We start from the raw sequence: 12512 nt of genomic DNA, 5'->3' as shown, positions 1-12512 counted from the left end.
CCTGGCTTTGGCTTTCACTCGACATTTATTGTGCCTCCGTGAAGGTCACAGAAGAAACAAAAAAGGTCTGCCAATGCCTTAGCATTCCCCTCACAATCCATCCACAGTCACTGAGATAAAACTCTGAATCACTACACAGGGCTAAATACATTTAAACCATTGCCTAGTATATAGTTCATCCCATGTTCCAATACAGCTTTCTAGACAGGGTTATCAGCATGGATGTCTCAAGCCAGCCACAGAAGTTCATTTTTTCCCCCGGCAGAGATCATTATTACCAAATGTGCCAAATGATTGTTGGAAATAAATCATTAAAAAGCTATTGAATGTCCACTATGCAATGTCACCTCGTTTAGTCATCCCTACTCTGGCTGCATTTACACAGGCAGCCCAATTCTGATTTTACACTAATTGATCTTTTGACCAGTCACATGAGATATTTTCACATTATATATTTTTTGAGCTAATCTGATTGGTCAAAAGACCAATTAGTAAAGAAAAAAATCTGAATTGGACAGCATCTGTCTCATCTCTCTCACCACCACTCATACTGATGTGGTGGTGGCAGTGAGCATCTCCATTTGAAAGTATGCCCCATGGCAAGGATAGGAGAGCATTAAGGGGCCAGAAATCCTCACAGTCTCCTCAGTTCTGAGTACTGAGATGGAGGCACTGCTACAGCCTCAGAAGTCTAATAGTCTTTAGTGGGATCAAAGTGAGTCGTTTGGTAGGTTGCATGAAATAGCTTTGACTAGAACTGTAGGAATACACTAGAGACAGACAGATATTGGTATCATATTTTCTACTTGTACTGTCATCGTTGAAACTGTCAAGGTAATGGCTTGGCTTGCGTTTAAGGATTGTATATTTGAATGTCACTACAAGCAGAACAATGTGTCTGAGAACATTATCTCTTAAACCAAAGACCTGTACTTGACACGATCTTTTGGTGTGACTATTAAATCAATAGCTATTGAGGTTGTAGACATAACCATGAATTTCCGAAAGGAAAAATGAATGGGGGGCACTTATCCAAGCCTTGTTCTCGTATCTATATTTTGTCAACAGAACCGTCCACCTGAAAGATTTCTCTTCAGAACCAGACGTTTAATAAACTGAGGGGAACAAAAAGGTTTCCTTTCTAATGCTTTGATATGAATTGTTCAGCTAGGAGTCAATGACATTTGACAGGCTGAAGTATGGACTTCTAACAACAGTGTGAGTGTGACTCATCTATCAGAAGAAGTATTAATGCAGAAAAACTGTTGCTGGGGTTAATGGATGTTGTGGAAGAGAGACAGATCTAGGGTTGTAGAGCTCTGTCATGAGAAGATGACAGTGTCATCCTTGGAGCTTACCTCATACTGAACATCTGGCCACCGCTACAGTTCAAGCTGCATTTAACTCCGGACAAAGGTCTTCCAGTGTGCTAGACCAGCCACTAAATCCATTAGGGTTGTGGTACAAATGATCTCTAGTGGAGAAACATACAGTTTTTATCTAGGGTTGATGCCATGGGAGGGGCTTGCTTAAGAATGGGTACAAATTAATGCTGCATGGACTCTGAGAACAATCACTGCCTTGATTTTATGGAGCCAGCAGGTAACGAGGGTACAGAAGCCAGTCCTAGCAAGGCACAGTTAGCCTGACATGGGCTTTAATCAAGATCTTAGCTTTGGCTGAACAGGTAGACAACCCCCTCTGCTATGGGCTAATAGACACCAGACCACCATTAGACAACCACAATGATTGGCTAACCACATGTGGTTTCTCCACCCAAACCATCTCTTTTGGTACTGTCTTGTTATAGCTTTCTTGCAAGGCATAGGTATACTATTCACATATAACACTGTGAGTGAATGAGATAGCTGCTGGCTTAATCTGCAAAATTCATCATGGCGGGTTGATGTCAGAGCACAAAATCCCTAACATACTCCTCCACTTCAGAAGGTTAACTGTCTTTTAATTCAGACTACAGTACATTAGTTACTCTCCTAGCTCTAGGAAGTGCTTAACAATATAGTCAAAGCTTCTAATGTGTCATGGAAAAAATCACAAGCTTCAATCATTTTGGAGGCGATATGCTATTTTCAGCACCTATCCAAATACTTAGAAATTGTTGGACTTCAGAGTGCTTGATTATAAGGATTAGTGGTACAGTATGCATTCATTCGTTTCATAGGGACATAATATAATGAATACATTGAGACATTGATTCCTCAGCAGTTAGATGTATTCCACTATAATGTGTTTACCTCATACTTTCCCAACAGCAGTCCATCCATGGGCCATTATCCCGTAAGATTGTTTTCCAAGATGGCGTAGCAGTCAGATGTCCATTGTCCTCGTCTTGTCCCGTGTATATATATTTTTCTTCGCATATCTTTTTTATATATATATTATTTTCTTCTTAAAAAACTCAACTTCAAAACACTCTCCTGCAACCCACCTCACCAAATGTGGTGCGGATCTGTTTTTTTTCTTCCTCAAAAGTATTATTCACCTCGTATCCGAAATCTACAACAGAAGCTAACAAGCTAACCAGAAGTTAGCCAGCTCACAAGCTAACGTTAGTAGCTAACGTTAATAGTTCAGCTAACCACAGCTAGCGCTCATCAGCTATCCTTTAGCTCGGAAAACTATTGCCAGTTTTGTACAACGCGACTCAGACCAGAGCATACCAGACCTATTTTTCTCTCCATATCCCCGGATTTTTACCTCAAGCTCTGGACATTTACACCTGGATCTTGCAGCTAACTAGCTGCTATCCGAGTGACTATCGGCTAACTTCAATTCCGGAGCAAACACCAATTATCCCGGAGCTAGCCAGCTGAAGAGTGCCATCAGCCACTCCTGGGCTACAATCACCTATCCGGACCCGTTTTACTGCCGATGCGGAGCCCCACCGGGCCTTCACGACTGGGATACCGACGTTATCTGCCCGAGGCAGATACCGGCCCCTCCAACGCGACGTAACCTGAACGTCCATATACTAACTGCGGCCAGCTAATCGTTAGCTGTCTTGAGCATATCGGCTGCTATCTGAACAGGTCTATCGAACAATCTTCTTAGGCCACTATAACTATTTTGACAACTGGATTGGTCCCCTCTACCACACGGAACCCCACTAATCTACCGACGGAATTGCACGGCGTGGCTAAAAACAGACCTCCATCTTCTGCTAGCTTGCTACCCATGACTAGCTGTCTGAATCACGAAGCTAGCACCAGTTAGCAAACACAATTCTACAACTCACAACCTCTCTTTCGCCACCGCCATCCGGCTTGGATTCTCTGTCGACACGACCACGTCTGGTCTGCAGACAAATACCCCATCCGCTGTGCCCTCAACCGGCCTCCGTCTGAGCAGACCCCCTCCGTCTGAGCAGACCACCCCCCCGGGCTACTAACTTTAAACGCCGCGGGCTAGCTTAGTGGAGGCCTCACTACTTCATCTACGGCTGGCCCCTGGACACTATGATCACTTGGCTACATAGCTTATGCCTGCTTGACTGTCCATTAATTCACGGTACTCCATTCTGTTTATTTGTGTTTTATCTGTCGGCTCTGTGCCTTAACTCAGGATCTGTGTGTAGTTAATCCGACCCTCTCTGCCCAGTCGTCGCCATTTTTATCTTCTGTTGCTGTGTTAGCCGACTAGCTGCTGTTATCTGACCTGCTGTTTTAGCTAGCTCTCCCAATCATGACCTGCAATCACTTTATGCCTTATTGTATGTCTCTCTCAAATATCAATATGCCTTGCATACTGTTGTTCAGGCTAGTTATCATTGTTTTGGTTTGCAATGGACCCCGTAGTTCCACTCTCCGTACCTCTGATACCTCCTTTGTCCCACCCCCCACACATGCGGTGACCTCACCCATTGAGACCAGCATGTCCAGAGATACAACCTCTCTTATCATCACCCAGTGCCTGGGCTTGCCTCCGCTGTACCCGTGCCCCACCATAACCTGGTCTGCACATTATGCCCAGAATCTATTCTACCACGCCCATAAATCTGCTCCTTTTATTCCTTGTCCCCAACGCTCTAGGCGACCAGTTTTGATAGCCTTTAGCCGCACCCTCATCCTACTGCTCCTCTGTTCCTCGGGTGATGTGGAGGTAAACCCAGGCCCTGCATGTCCCCAGTCACCCTCATTTGATGACTTCTGTGATCGAAAAAGCCTTGGCCTCATGCATGTCAACATCAGAAGCCTCCTGCCTAAGTTTGCCTTACTCACCGCTTTAGCACACTCTGCCAACCCTGATGTCCTTGCCGTGTCTGAATCCTGGCTTAGGAAGGCCACCAAAAACTCTGAGATTTCCATACCCAACTATAACACTTTCCATCAAGATAGAACTGCCAAAGGGGGAGGAGTTGCAATCTACTGCAGAGATAGCCTGCAAAGTTCTGTCATACTTTCCAAGTCTATGCCCAAACAGTTTGAACTTCTAATTTTAAAAATTAATCTCTCCAGAAATAAGTCTCTCACTGTTGCCGCCTGCTACCGACCCCCCTCAGCTCCCAGCTGTGCCCTGGACACCATCTGTGAATTGATCGCTCCCCATCTAGCTTCAGAGTTTGTTCTGTTAGGTGACCTAAACTGGGATATGCTTAACACCCCGGCAGTCCTACAATCTAAGCTTGATGCCCTCAATCTCACACAAATCATCAAGGAACCCACCAGGTACAACCCCAAATCCATAAACACGGGCACCCTAATAGACATTATCCTGACCAACTTGCCCTCCAAATACACCTCTGCTGTCTTCAATCAAGATCTCAGCGATCACTGCCTCATTGCCTGTATCCGCCACGGGTCCACGGTCAAACGACCACCCCTCATCACTGTCAAACGCTCCCTGAAACACTTCTGCGAGCAGGCCTTTCTAATCGACCTGGCCCGGGTACCCTGGAAGGATATTGACCTCATCCCGTCAGTTGAGGATGCCTGGTCATTCTTTAAAAGTTACTTCCTCACCATATTAGACAAGCATGCTCCGTTCAAAAAATGCAGAACAAAGAACAGATACAGCCCTTGGTTCACTCCAGACCTGACTGCCCTCGACCAGCACAAAAACATCCTGTGGCGAACTGCGATAGCATCGAAGAGCCCCCGTGATATGCAACTGTTCAGGGAAGTCAGGAACCAATACACGCAGTCAGTCAGGAAAGCAAAGGCCAGCTTTTTCAAGCAGAAATTTGCATCCTGTAGCTCTAACTCCAAAAGGTTCTGGGATACTGTAAAGTCCATGGAAAACAAGAGCACCTCCTCCCAGCTGCCCACTGCACTGAGGCTAGATAACACGGTCACCACTGATAAGTCCGTGATAATCGAAAACTTCAACAAACATTTCTCAATGGGTGGCCATGCCTTCCACCTGGCGACTCCAACCTTGGCCAGCAGCCCCGCTCGGCCCGCTGCTACTCGCCCAAGCGTCCCCAGCTTCTCCTATACCCATATCCAGATAGCAGATGTTCTGAAAGAGCTGGAAAACCTGGACCCATACAAATCAGCTGGGCTTGACAATCTGGACCCCCTATTTCTGAAACTGTCCGCCGCCATTGTCGCACCCCCTATTACCAGCCTGTTCAACCTCTCCTTCGTATCATCTGAGATCCCCAAGGATTGGAAAGCTGCCGCTGTCATTCCCCTCTTCAAAGGGGGAGACACCCTGGACCCAAACTGTTACAGACCTATATCCATCCTGCCCTGCCTAGCTAAGGTCTTCGAAAGCCAAGTCAACAAACAGATCACTGACCATCTCGAATCCCATCGTACCTTCTCCGCTGTGCAATCCGGTTTCCGAGCCGGTCACGGGTGCACCTCAGCCACGCTCAAGGTACTAAACGATATCATAACCGCCATCGATAAAAGACATTACTGTGCAGCCGTCTTCATCGACCTGGCCAAGGCTTTCGACTCTGTCAATCACCATATTCTTATCGGCAGACTCAATAGCCTCGGTTTTTCTAATGACTGCCTTGCCTGGTTCACCAACTACTTTGCAGACAGAGTTCAGTGTGTCAAATCGGAGGGCATGTTGTCCGGTCCTCTGGCAGTCTCTATGGGGGTACCACAGGGTTCAATTCTCGGGCCGACTCTTTTCTCTGTATACATCAATGATGTTGCTCTTGCTGCGGGCGATTCCCTGATCCACCTCTACGCAGACGACACCATTCTGTATACTTCCGGCCCTTCCCTGGACACTGTGCTATCTAACCTCCAAATGAGCTTCAATGCCATACAACACTCCTTCCGTGGCCTCCAACTGCTCTTAAATGCTAGTAAAACCAAATGCATGCTTTTCAACCGCTCGCTGCCTGCACCCGCACGCCCGACTAGCATCACCACCCTGGACGGTTCCGACCTAGAATATGTGGACATCTATAAGTACCTAGGTGTCTGGCTAGACTGCAAACTCTCCTTCCAGACTTCCATATCAAACATCTCCAATCCAAAATCAAATCTAGAGTCGGCTTTCTATTCCGGAACAAAGCCTCCTTCACTCACGCCGCCAAACTTACCCTAGTAAAACTGACTATCCTACCGATCCTCGACTTCGGCGATGTCATCTACAAAATAGCTTCCAATACTCTACTTAGCAAACTGGATGCAGTTTATCACAGTGCCATCCGTTTTGTTACTAAAGCACCTTATACAACCCACCACTGCGACCTGTATGCCCTAGTCGGCTGGCCCTCGCTACATGTTCGTCGTCAGACCCACTGGCTCCAGGTCATCTACAAGGCTATGCTAGGTAAAGTGCCGCCTTATCTCAGTTCACTGGTCACGATGGCTACACCCACCCGTAGCACGCGCTCCAGCAGGTGTATCTCACTGATCATCCCTAAAGCCAAAACCTCATTTGGACGCCTTTCCTTCCAGTTCTCTGCTGCCTGCGACTGGAACGAATTGCAAAAATCTCTGAAGTTGGAGACTTTTATCTCCCTCAACAACTTTAAAAATCTGCTATCCGAGCAGCTAACCGATCGCTGCAGCTGTACATAGTCCATCTGTAAACTACCCACCCAATTTACCTACCTCACCCCCATACTGCTTTTATTTATTTACTTTTCTGCTCTTTTGCACACCAGTATCTCTTCTTGCACATGATCATCTGATGATTTATCACTCCAGTGTTAATCTGCTAAATTGTAATTATTCGATTTATTGCCTACCTCATGCCTTTTGCACACATTGTATATAGATTCTCTTTTTCCTACCATGTTATTGACTTGTTTATTGTTTACTCCATGTGTAACTCTGTGTTGTTGTCTGTTCACACTGCTATGCTTTATCTTGGCCAGGTCGCAGTTGCAAATGAGAACTTGTTCTCAACTAGCCTACCTGGTTAAATAAAGGTGAAAAAAAAAAAAAAAAAAAAAAAAGATACAATGTCAATCAAAAGAAGGGAGAGTGACATCTGTACAGTATGTCCTCTGGGTTGTTAGCAGTGAAGCAACCCAACCTTGCTCCTAGCCTGAATGTTATACTGTGACCATGAATGTGATGCCTTTTCTTTGACAGAGACATTCAATTCCACACCTGCCTCATGGAGGTTTGTTTGTGCTGCTGATGAAAACGGAGCAATAATTTAGTTGACAAGAGACATTTAATGTTCCAATGTATTGTGGTGGTTGTGGTGGTGTTGGTAGTGGTAGTAGTGGTGGTGGTAGTGGTGAATCGGGTTGACTGTCAGTTGGGGGATTGTGTATATTTGCATAAGAGAGGTATTTGAAAAGGAGTTGATTGTAATGATCACTTTCCCTTTGCATAATGGCTTGCAGGTGGTGTAACATTATTTTCCAGAGAGGAATTAAATTGAGCATCATTGTGAATTATGTCTTCATCCCTATTCAAAAGTTGAGCATATAGCTGCACACATGTCACACATGTGGTCATGAAGTGCTCATGATTTAGTCTATTCACAAATCTAATTTAGCTTTCTATACCCACTGTACACATGTTTACTGTCATCAGCAGACTTTTCATGTCTTTGAAAACTGAAGCTGGTGTTTCATAACAGTGATTGCATGCACAATCATACACACACACACACACACACACACACACAGAGGAAAAAAGTGGCCCCCATAATAAATTACTATTTCTTAACCTGAATGTCAGGGTGACTTACCTATGGACATTCATTTCCTGAGGGGGCTTGGTTGCCTTGTCATAGGCAACTTTTGCAGAAACTCCGATGAGTATGATAAAAGCTATGACACCACAGGTGATGTATACCGTTGTGTTAGTCTGATCCAAGTCAGGGTCGTAAGTGTCACCTGTTGGTGCCGGGGAGGGAGGCTGCGTTTTGATCCAATCTGGGGTGTTATAATTTGTGCAAGTTTTCTGTTCTATGCGTTTCCCTTTTTCTGCACAGCAATAGCGCAGGAAACAACTTCCACAACAGTAGCGGTGCTCGGTGTTGTTGCACTCGAACACTTTATCGTATGCTCCGCTCACGTCATAGTAGCCCAGGCACGTGTCATGGGTAGCGATCGAAGGTGCCTGGACCTGAGTGTTTCGCCGCGGAACCGCAGTAGGCGCCTCCGTGCCGTTCACCTCCTTCATCTTCTGATTCCGCTTTGGAGCGTTTTTCTTCTTGTTGGCTGTAGCCGCGCACAGTACATTCAGCGGGTCCAAGTAAATCAAAAGAAGCAGAAGATGCTGTATCCCCATGATTTGAGGTTGTATGTCTTTTCTGATGCGATCGTTTGCCCCCCACTTTTTTTAGTTGTATGCTTTCTCTCCTCACACGAAGAGCTCTGCTTCTTTACCTAGCCGTGCTCCTGCCACTGACCCAGTCTTGCGGCTGTCCACAGGGGTTCATTTCCGAAGCCCTTTTCCAACTGTCCACTGCTGAGAGTGTCATGCTCTGGTTGAGGGAAGGACGCTTCTTGCACCAATCAATTGCAGTCGGACGACCGTGTCACACACTGTGCAGCATCCTCCGAATATAAGTGGAGTTCTGTGGTCATCGGGGGACTTTTGGGTGGAGGAAGTGTCATTTGGATTCAGCTTGAGAAATGGGCTGAAGAATCCCCTCCGGCTGTCTCCGACAATGCCATCTACCATAAGTATATCTTTATTAGCAAAGCTCTAAATCTTGCACAGTTGAACGCTGATTGTTTTCTGTAGAGAAAGCAGGAGAGAAAGACAGAGGGTTCAGTAAATTCCTACTGTAAAAAAATACTTTGTTAAAAGAAAAAAAAGGACCAAACATTTTGCATAAGAAAAATAACATAACCATCTGCACCAAATGAAATCTAATTTTATGAATTGCGTATCAATGCCAACTAAACAGACGCATATGAACGCGCGTAAAACAATTCTGCTCAGTCAAACAAACGTTCCCCCGCAGACGCGCAAACTGTTTCAGCACCATGGACAGCGCAACCCAGCGCGGACACTATGCGGATATATCTTTGAGTAGTTCTTGGTGCTATGCTTTCTATTTTTGAATGTCCATTTCAAAGTTATAACGCAGACAAATAAAAAGTCTTAACTCATTTTCCTGAGAAATAGCCTAACATATTCAATGCTGGTAGTTTCCCCCATCTTTTCTTGTACGAAGTTTACTTCCTCCAGCTCTATTCACGGAGAGAAGGAGACGAATCTAACGAAACCTTTGTACAAACAAGACAACCAAAATCACACAGCAACGAAACAGAAAAGCACTTACCCGTTGATGGTGTCCGGCAACTGGGTATCTCGACTCTGCCACAGACTGAACCAAAGTACCTCAGCTCCGCGTGAGACCCCGCTCTGCTCCGACCCGACTTCATCCCTCACTCCTCCCTCCACATGAGCGCGTCTACGTCACCAATACAGGTACCTCAGTTAATTAGAAATCGGCCCCTGACAGCAGTGTGCTCGGTCATGCCTACAGGCTGCACTCAATAATCTGGACCATTCTAGAACTGCATTAGAGCTTTCTCTTTAAAGAGTGCGACGTTGGTGGTGTAAATCTTCGCTCTACTGCACAACGCTGCGTTCACTCATACCATGTAACAGCAGCGTGTTGCAATTGTTGGTGCTTCTATATAGTTGGCTTTCATTATGCCCTATTATGCAAGAGATTGGGAATGATCTGCTTTAGGTAATACAATAACATGCCACAATATGCTGGTAATACACAGTTTAACATGCCATGATAGCAGAGTTTGTCTCCAGGCTATTGGAATGTTCCATTCTGGTGTTCAGAAAAGTGACTATATTTTCTAAGACATTGATATCTAATCTGGAATGTGGCTCGTTGGAAAGAGAGACAACACACATTACAACAGAAAGCAGTTGGTTAATATTCAGTGAAAAAGCTGCATTAAAGCTAACACACTTACATATAGGAGGCTCCAGAAACCGCAGTAGCCTAATTTTGAATGAAAGGCATCATGTTCAACCTCCATGTAATTTTGGATGAGGCAGTGGAGACTGAAAAAGAACAATGGCCTACATAATTGACTTCAGCCCCTAGTTCAGTGGAGTTTCCTGGGAGACCTTGTGCAATCTAAATCTAACAATCCCTATCGTTTCAGACAACTCTACATATTTGATGTACTTTCCCCCCTCATTTTTCATTTTACAGGTTTGTGTACTTTCAGTTGTGTTTGACCCATATTACAGTATGAGTATAAGGCTATGATGAGCTACTGTTACTCTCCAAGCACAGTAAGTGACTTTGTGGCCCATGGTTGAATGAGGTAGCCTTTTTTAACCTTGTCCACACGTTGAGTTGCATGATGAAAACAGCGAGGCCTTTGAAATGAAATCCATAAACTCCACGCTGCCCTGACAGTGTTCAGAAGCTAATATGACAAGGAGACAAGAAAAGGGCACAGGGCCTTTGATAAATGTGTTTCTTCACTGGATGCTATGGATGGCAGCATTTGCAAATTAGCCCCCCGACTCTCTGTCAGTCAAAATGACACATCAGATGTCATATCGAGCACAAAGGGAAGAAGGATTGTCCATTAATGTTTAACAGCTTAGGGCGGAGAAAGCTAGCCTCAGCAAAAAGCATTGACAGGTAACGACTGGGTCGACGTTGGCTCAGGAATAATGAGACCATTCCTCAGAAGAATGGAATCATTAGGGTTCCAACCTGGGAATTCTGCTCCCTTGTTTTCTCCCAATTAAGTGGAATGAGCAACATCTTGAAACAACAACTAATTGCAAACAATACTGTCTAATGTTATATTTTCTCCAAACAGAAGACTAAGTGACAATAATGAGGTGTCATTGTTATGACATCATGAATATGCCCCACCTACTGTACCACATCTGTTTGCTGTGTCTAAAAACCTGCTCTTTCAATCAGGGACTGTACGGGGATCTTGTTTGGGCTTCAGCTCAGAGCATAACCAAAATGTCTGCCCCAGTTCTTATGCAAAACAGAGTAGTGTGTAATGTTGAAATGTTTGGGTATTTTTGAGATAATGGAACTGTCAAAAAAATAAAAAATAAATAAATACTTAAACAAAATAAAATTGTTTAAGACATTTGTATAAGATTTTATAAGATTTGAATTCCTAGAAGTATCATCAGCCCACATCCATGTATTCCAAAGTCCCAAAATCATTGAGTCTGGAAGGGTTATGCTAAATCTACATGAATGTCCTCTGAGATGTAGAAGTAAACCCACTTCAAACTACCAATACACCTTTCAATTTAATGAGAACATATGTAATGGCACACTATCTCCCTCATTTTGACAGGCCCAAGCCATCTCCTCTCAAGAGCAGATAGGCATGGGGAAATTAGCCGATGTTATCAAAGCTGATGTTATCAAAGTTAGTTAGGCATACTAGGCAGCTTCTGTGTGGCCTAATCCTTATCTCCAATTTCAGAGTGAAGCCAGAACGGCATAGTTGTTACTGACTTCAAACACTTTTGCCGTATCTATATGGTTGCTTTCATGCCGTTTTTCGGGAAATGCACCGGCACATAGTAAAGAACCACAACATGGTCCAGTGGGATGTGTCAAAGAAAGTTTGGACCCATGTGGCATGTGGAGAGAAAGTGAGCATGGAGGGACGGAGGGAGAGTGTTATGGTTAGAGGGAGAAGGAGGAGGAGGAGGAGGCGGTTCTGGCCTGTGTCTGTTCCACCACACCATGCTATCAGAGAGAGACAGAGTAAAGAGAAACAGCAGCCAATCTGGGGGAAATTAGAGCAAAGCTGTAGCAGCACTGCCTCTCTCTCCCTCTTTCGCTTTATCAGCCCCAGCAAAGCTGCACAGCCAGCACTGACTGAGGCAACTGCTGCTGCTGCTGGCACGCTCAGACCATGAAAGGAGTGGCTGTCTGTGTGGTGTGCTGTTAGCGGTTAACGCCAGCAAAACCTTATCTCCCTCCAACACGTCAGTGCTCTGTGATTCAGAGGAAGGGCATAGTAGAAGGGTCGGTTAAACTTCCATGTGGACTGATTTGTTACTTACTTGACGTGACACTGTGTGATGTAGTTCACTATTTGGGTATTGAACATCATGATAAGTCCAGGACACAGTTAA

The 12512-nt window shown here is 44.9% G+C and overlaps 1 protein-coding gene across 5 annotated transcripts in view; it reads right to left on the bottom strand.

The window, feature by feature from the left end:
- The window catches only part of LOC129833490 (protein shisa-6-like), a 108158-nt gene extending 98160 nt beyond the window's left edge, over positions 1 to 9998 (bottom strand). For 2 of the 5 annotated variants that reach the window (XM_055898135.1, XM_055898138.1), the window contains exons 1-2: positions 9688 to 9996; positions 8140 to 9137 (exon numbers count right to left, since the gene is read on the bottom strand). In XM_055898135.1, the coding sequence (XP_055754110.1) occupies positions 8140 to 8684 (545 nt within the window). In that variant the 5' untranslated portion in view covers positions 8685 to 9137; positions 9688 to 9996. Of the gene's footprint in view, positions 1 to 8139; positions 9138 to 9687 lie in introns of all 5 variants that reach the window. The other 3 variants (XM_055898139.1, XM_055898136.1, XM_055898137.1) reach the window with 3 other exon arrangements.
- Positions 9999 to 12512: the final 2514 nt, after the last annotated feature.

Source organism: Salvelinus fontinalis, chromosome 34 (assembly GCF_029448725.1).
Source record: "Salvelinus fontinalis isolate EN_2023a chromosome 34, ASM2944872v1, whole genome shotgun sequence".
NCBI lineage: Eukaryota > Metazoa > Chordata > Actinopteri > Salmoniformes > Salmonidae > Salvelinus > Salvelinus fontinalis.
Note: the sequence above shows the minus strand (reverse complement) of the source record. Positions and strands in the feature narration are given on the sequence as shown.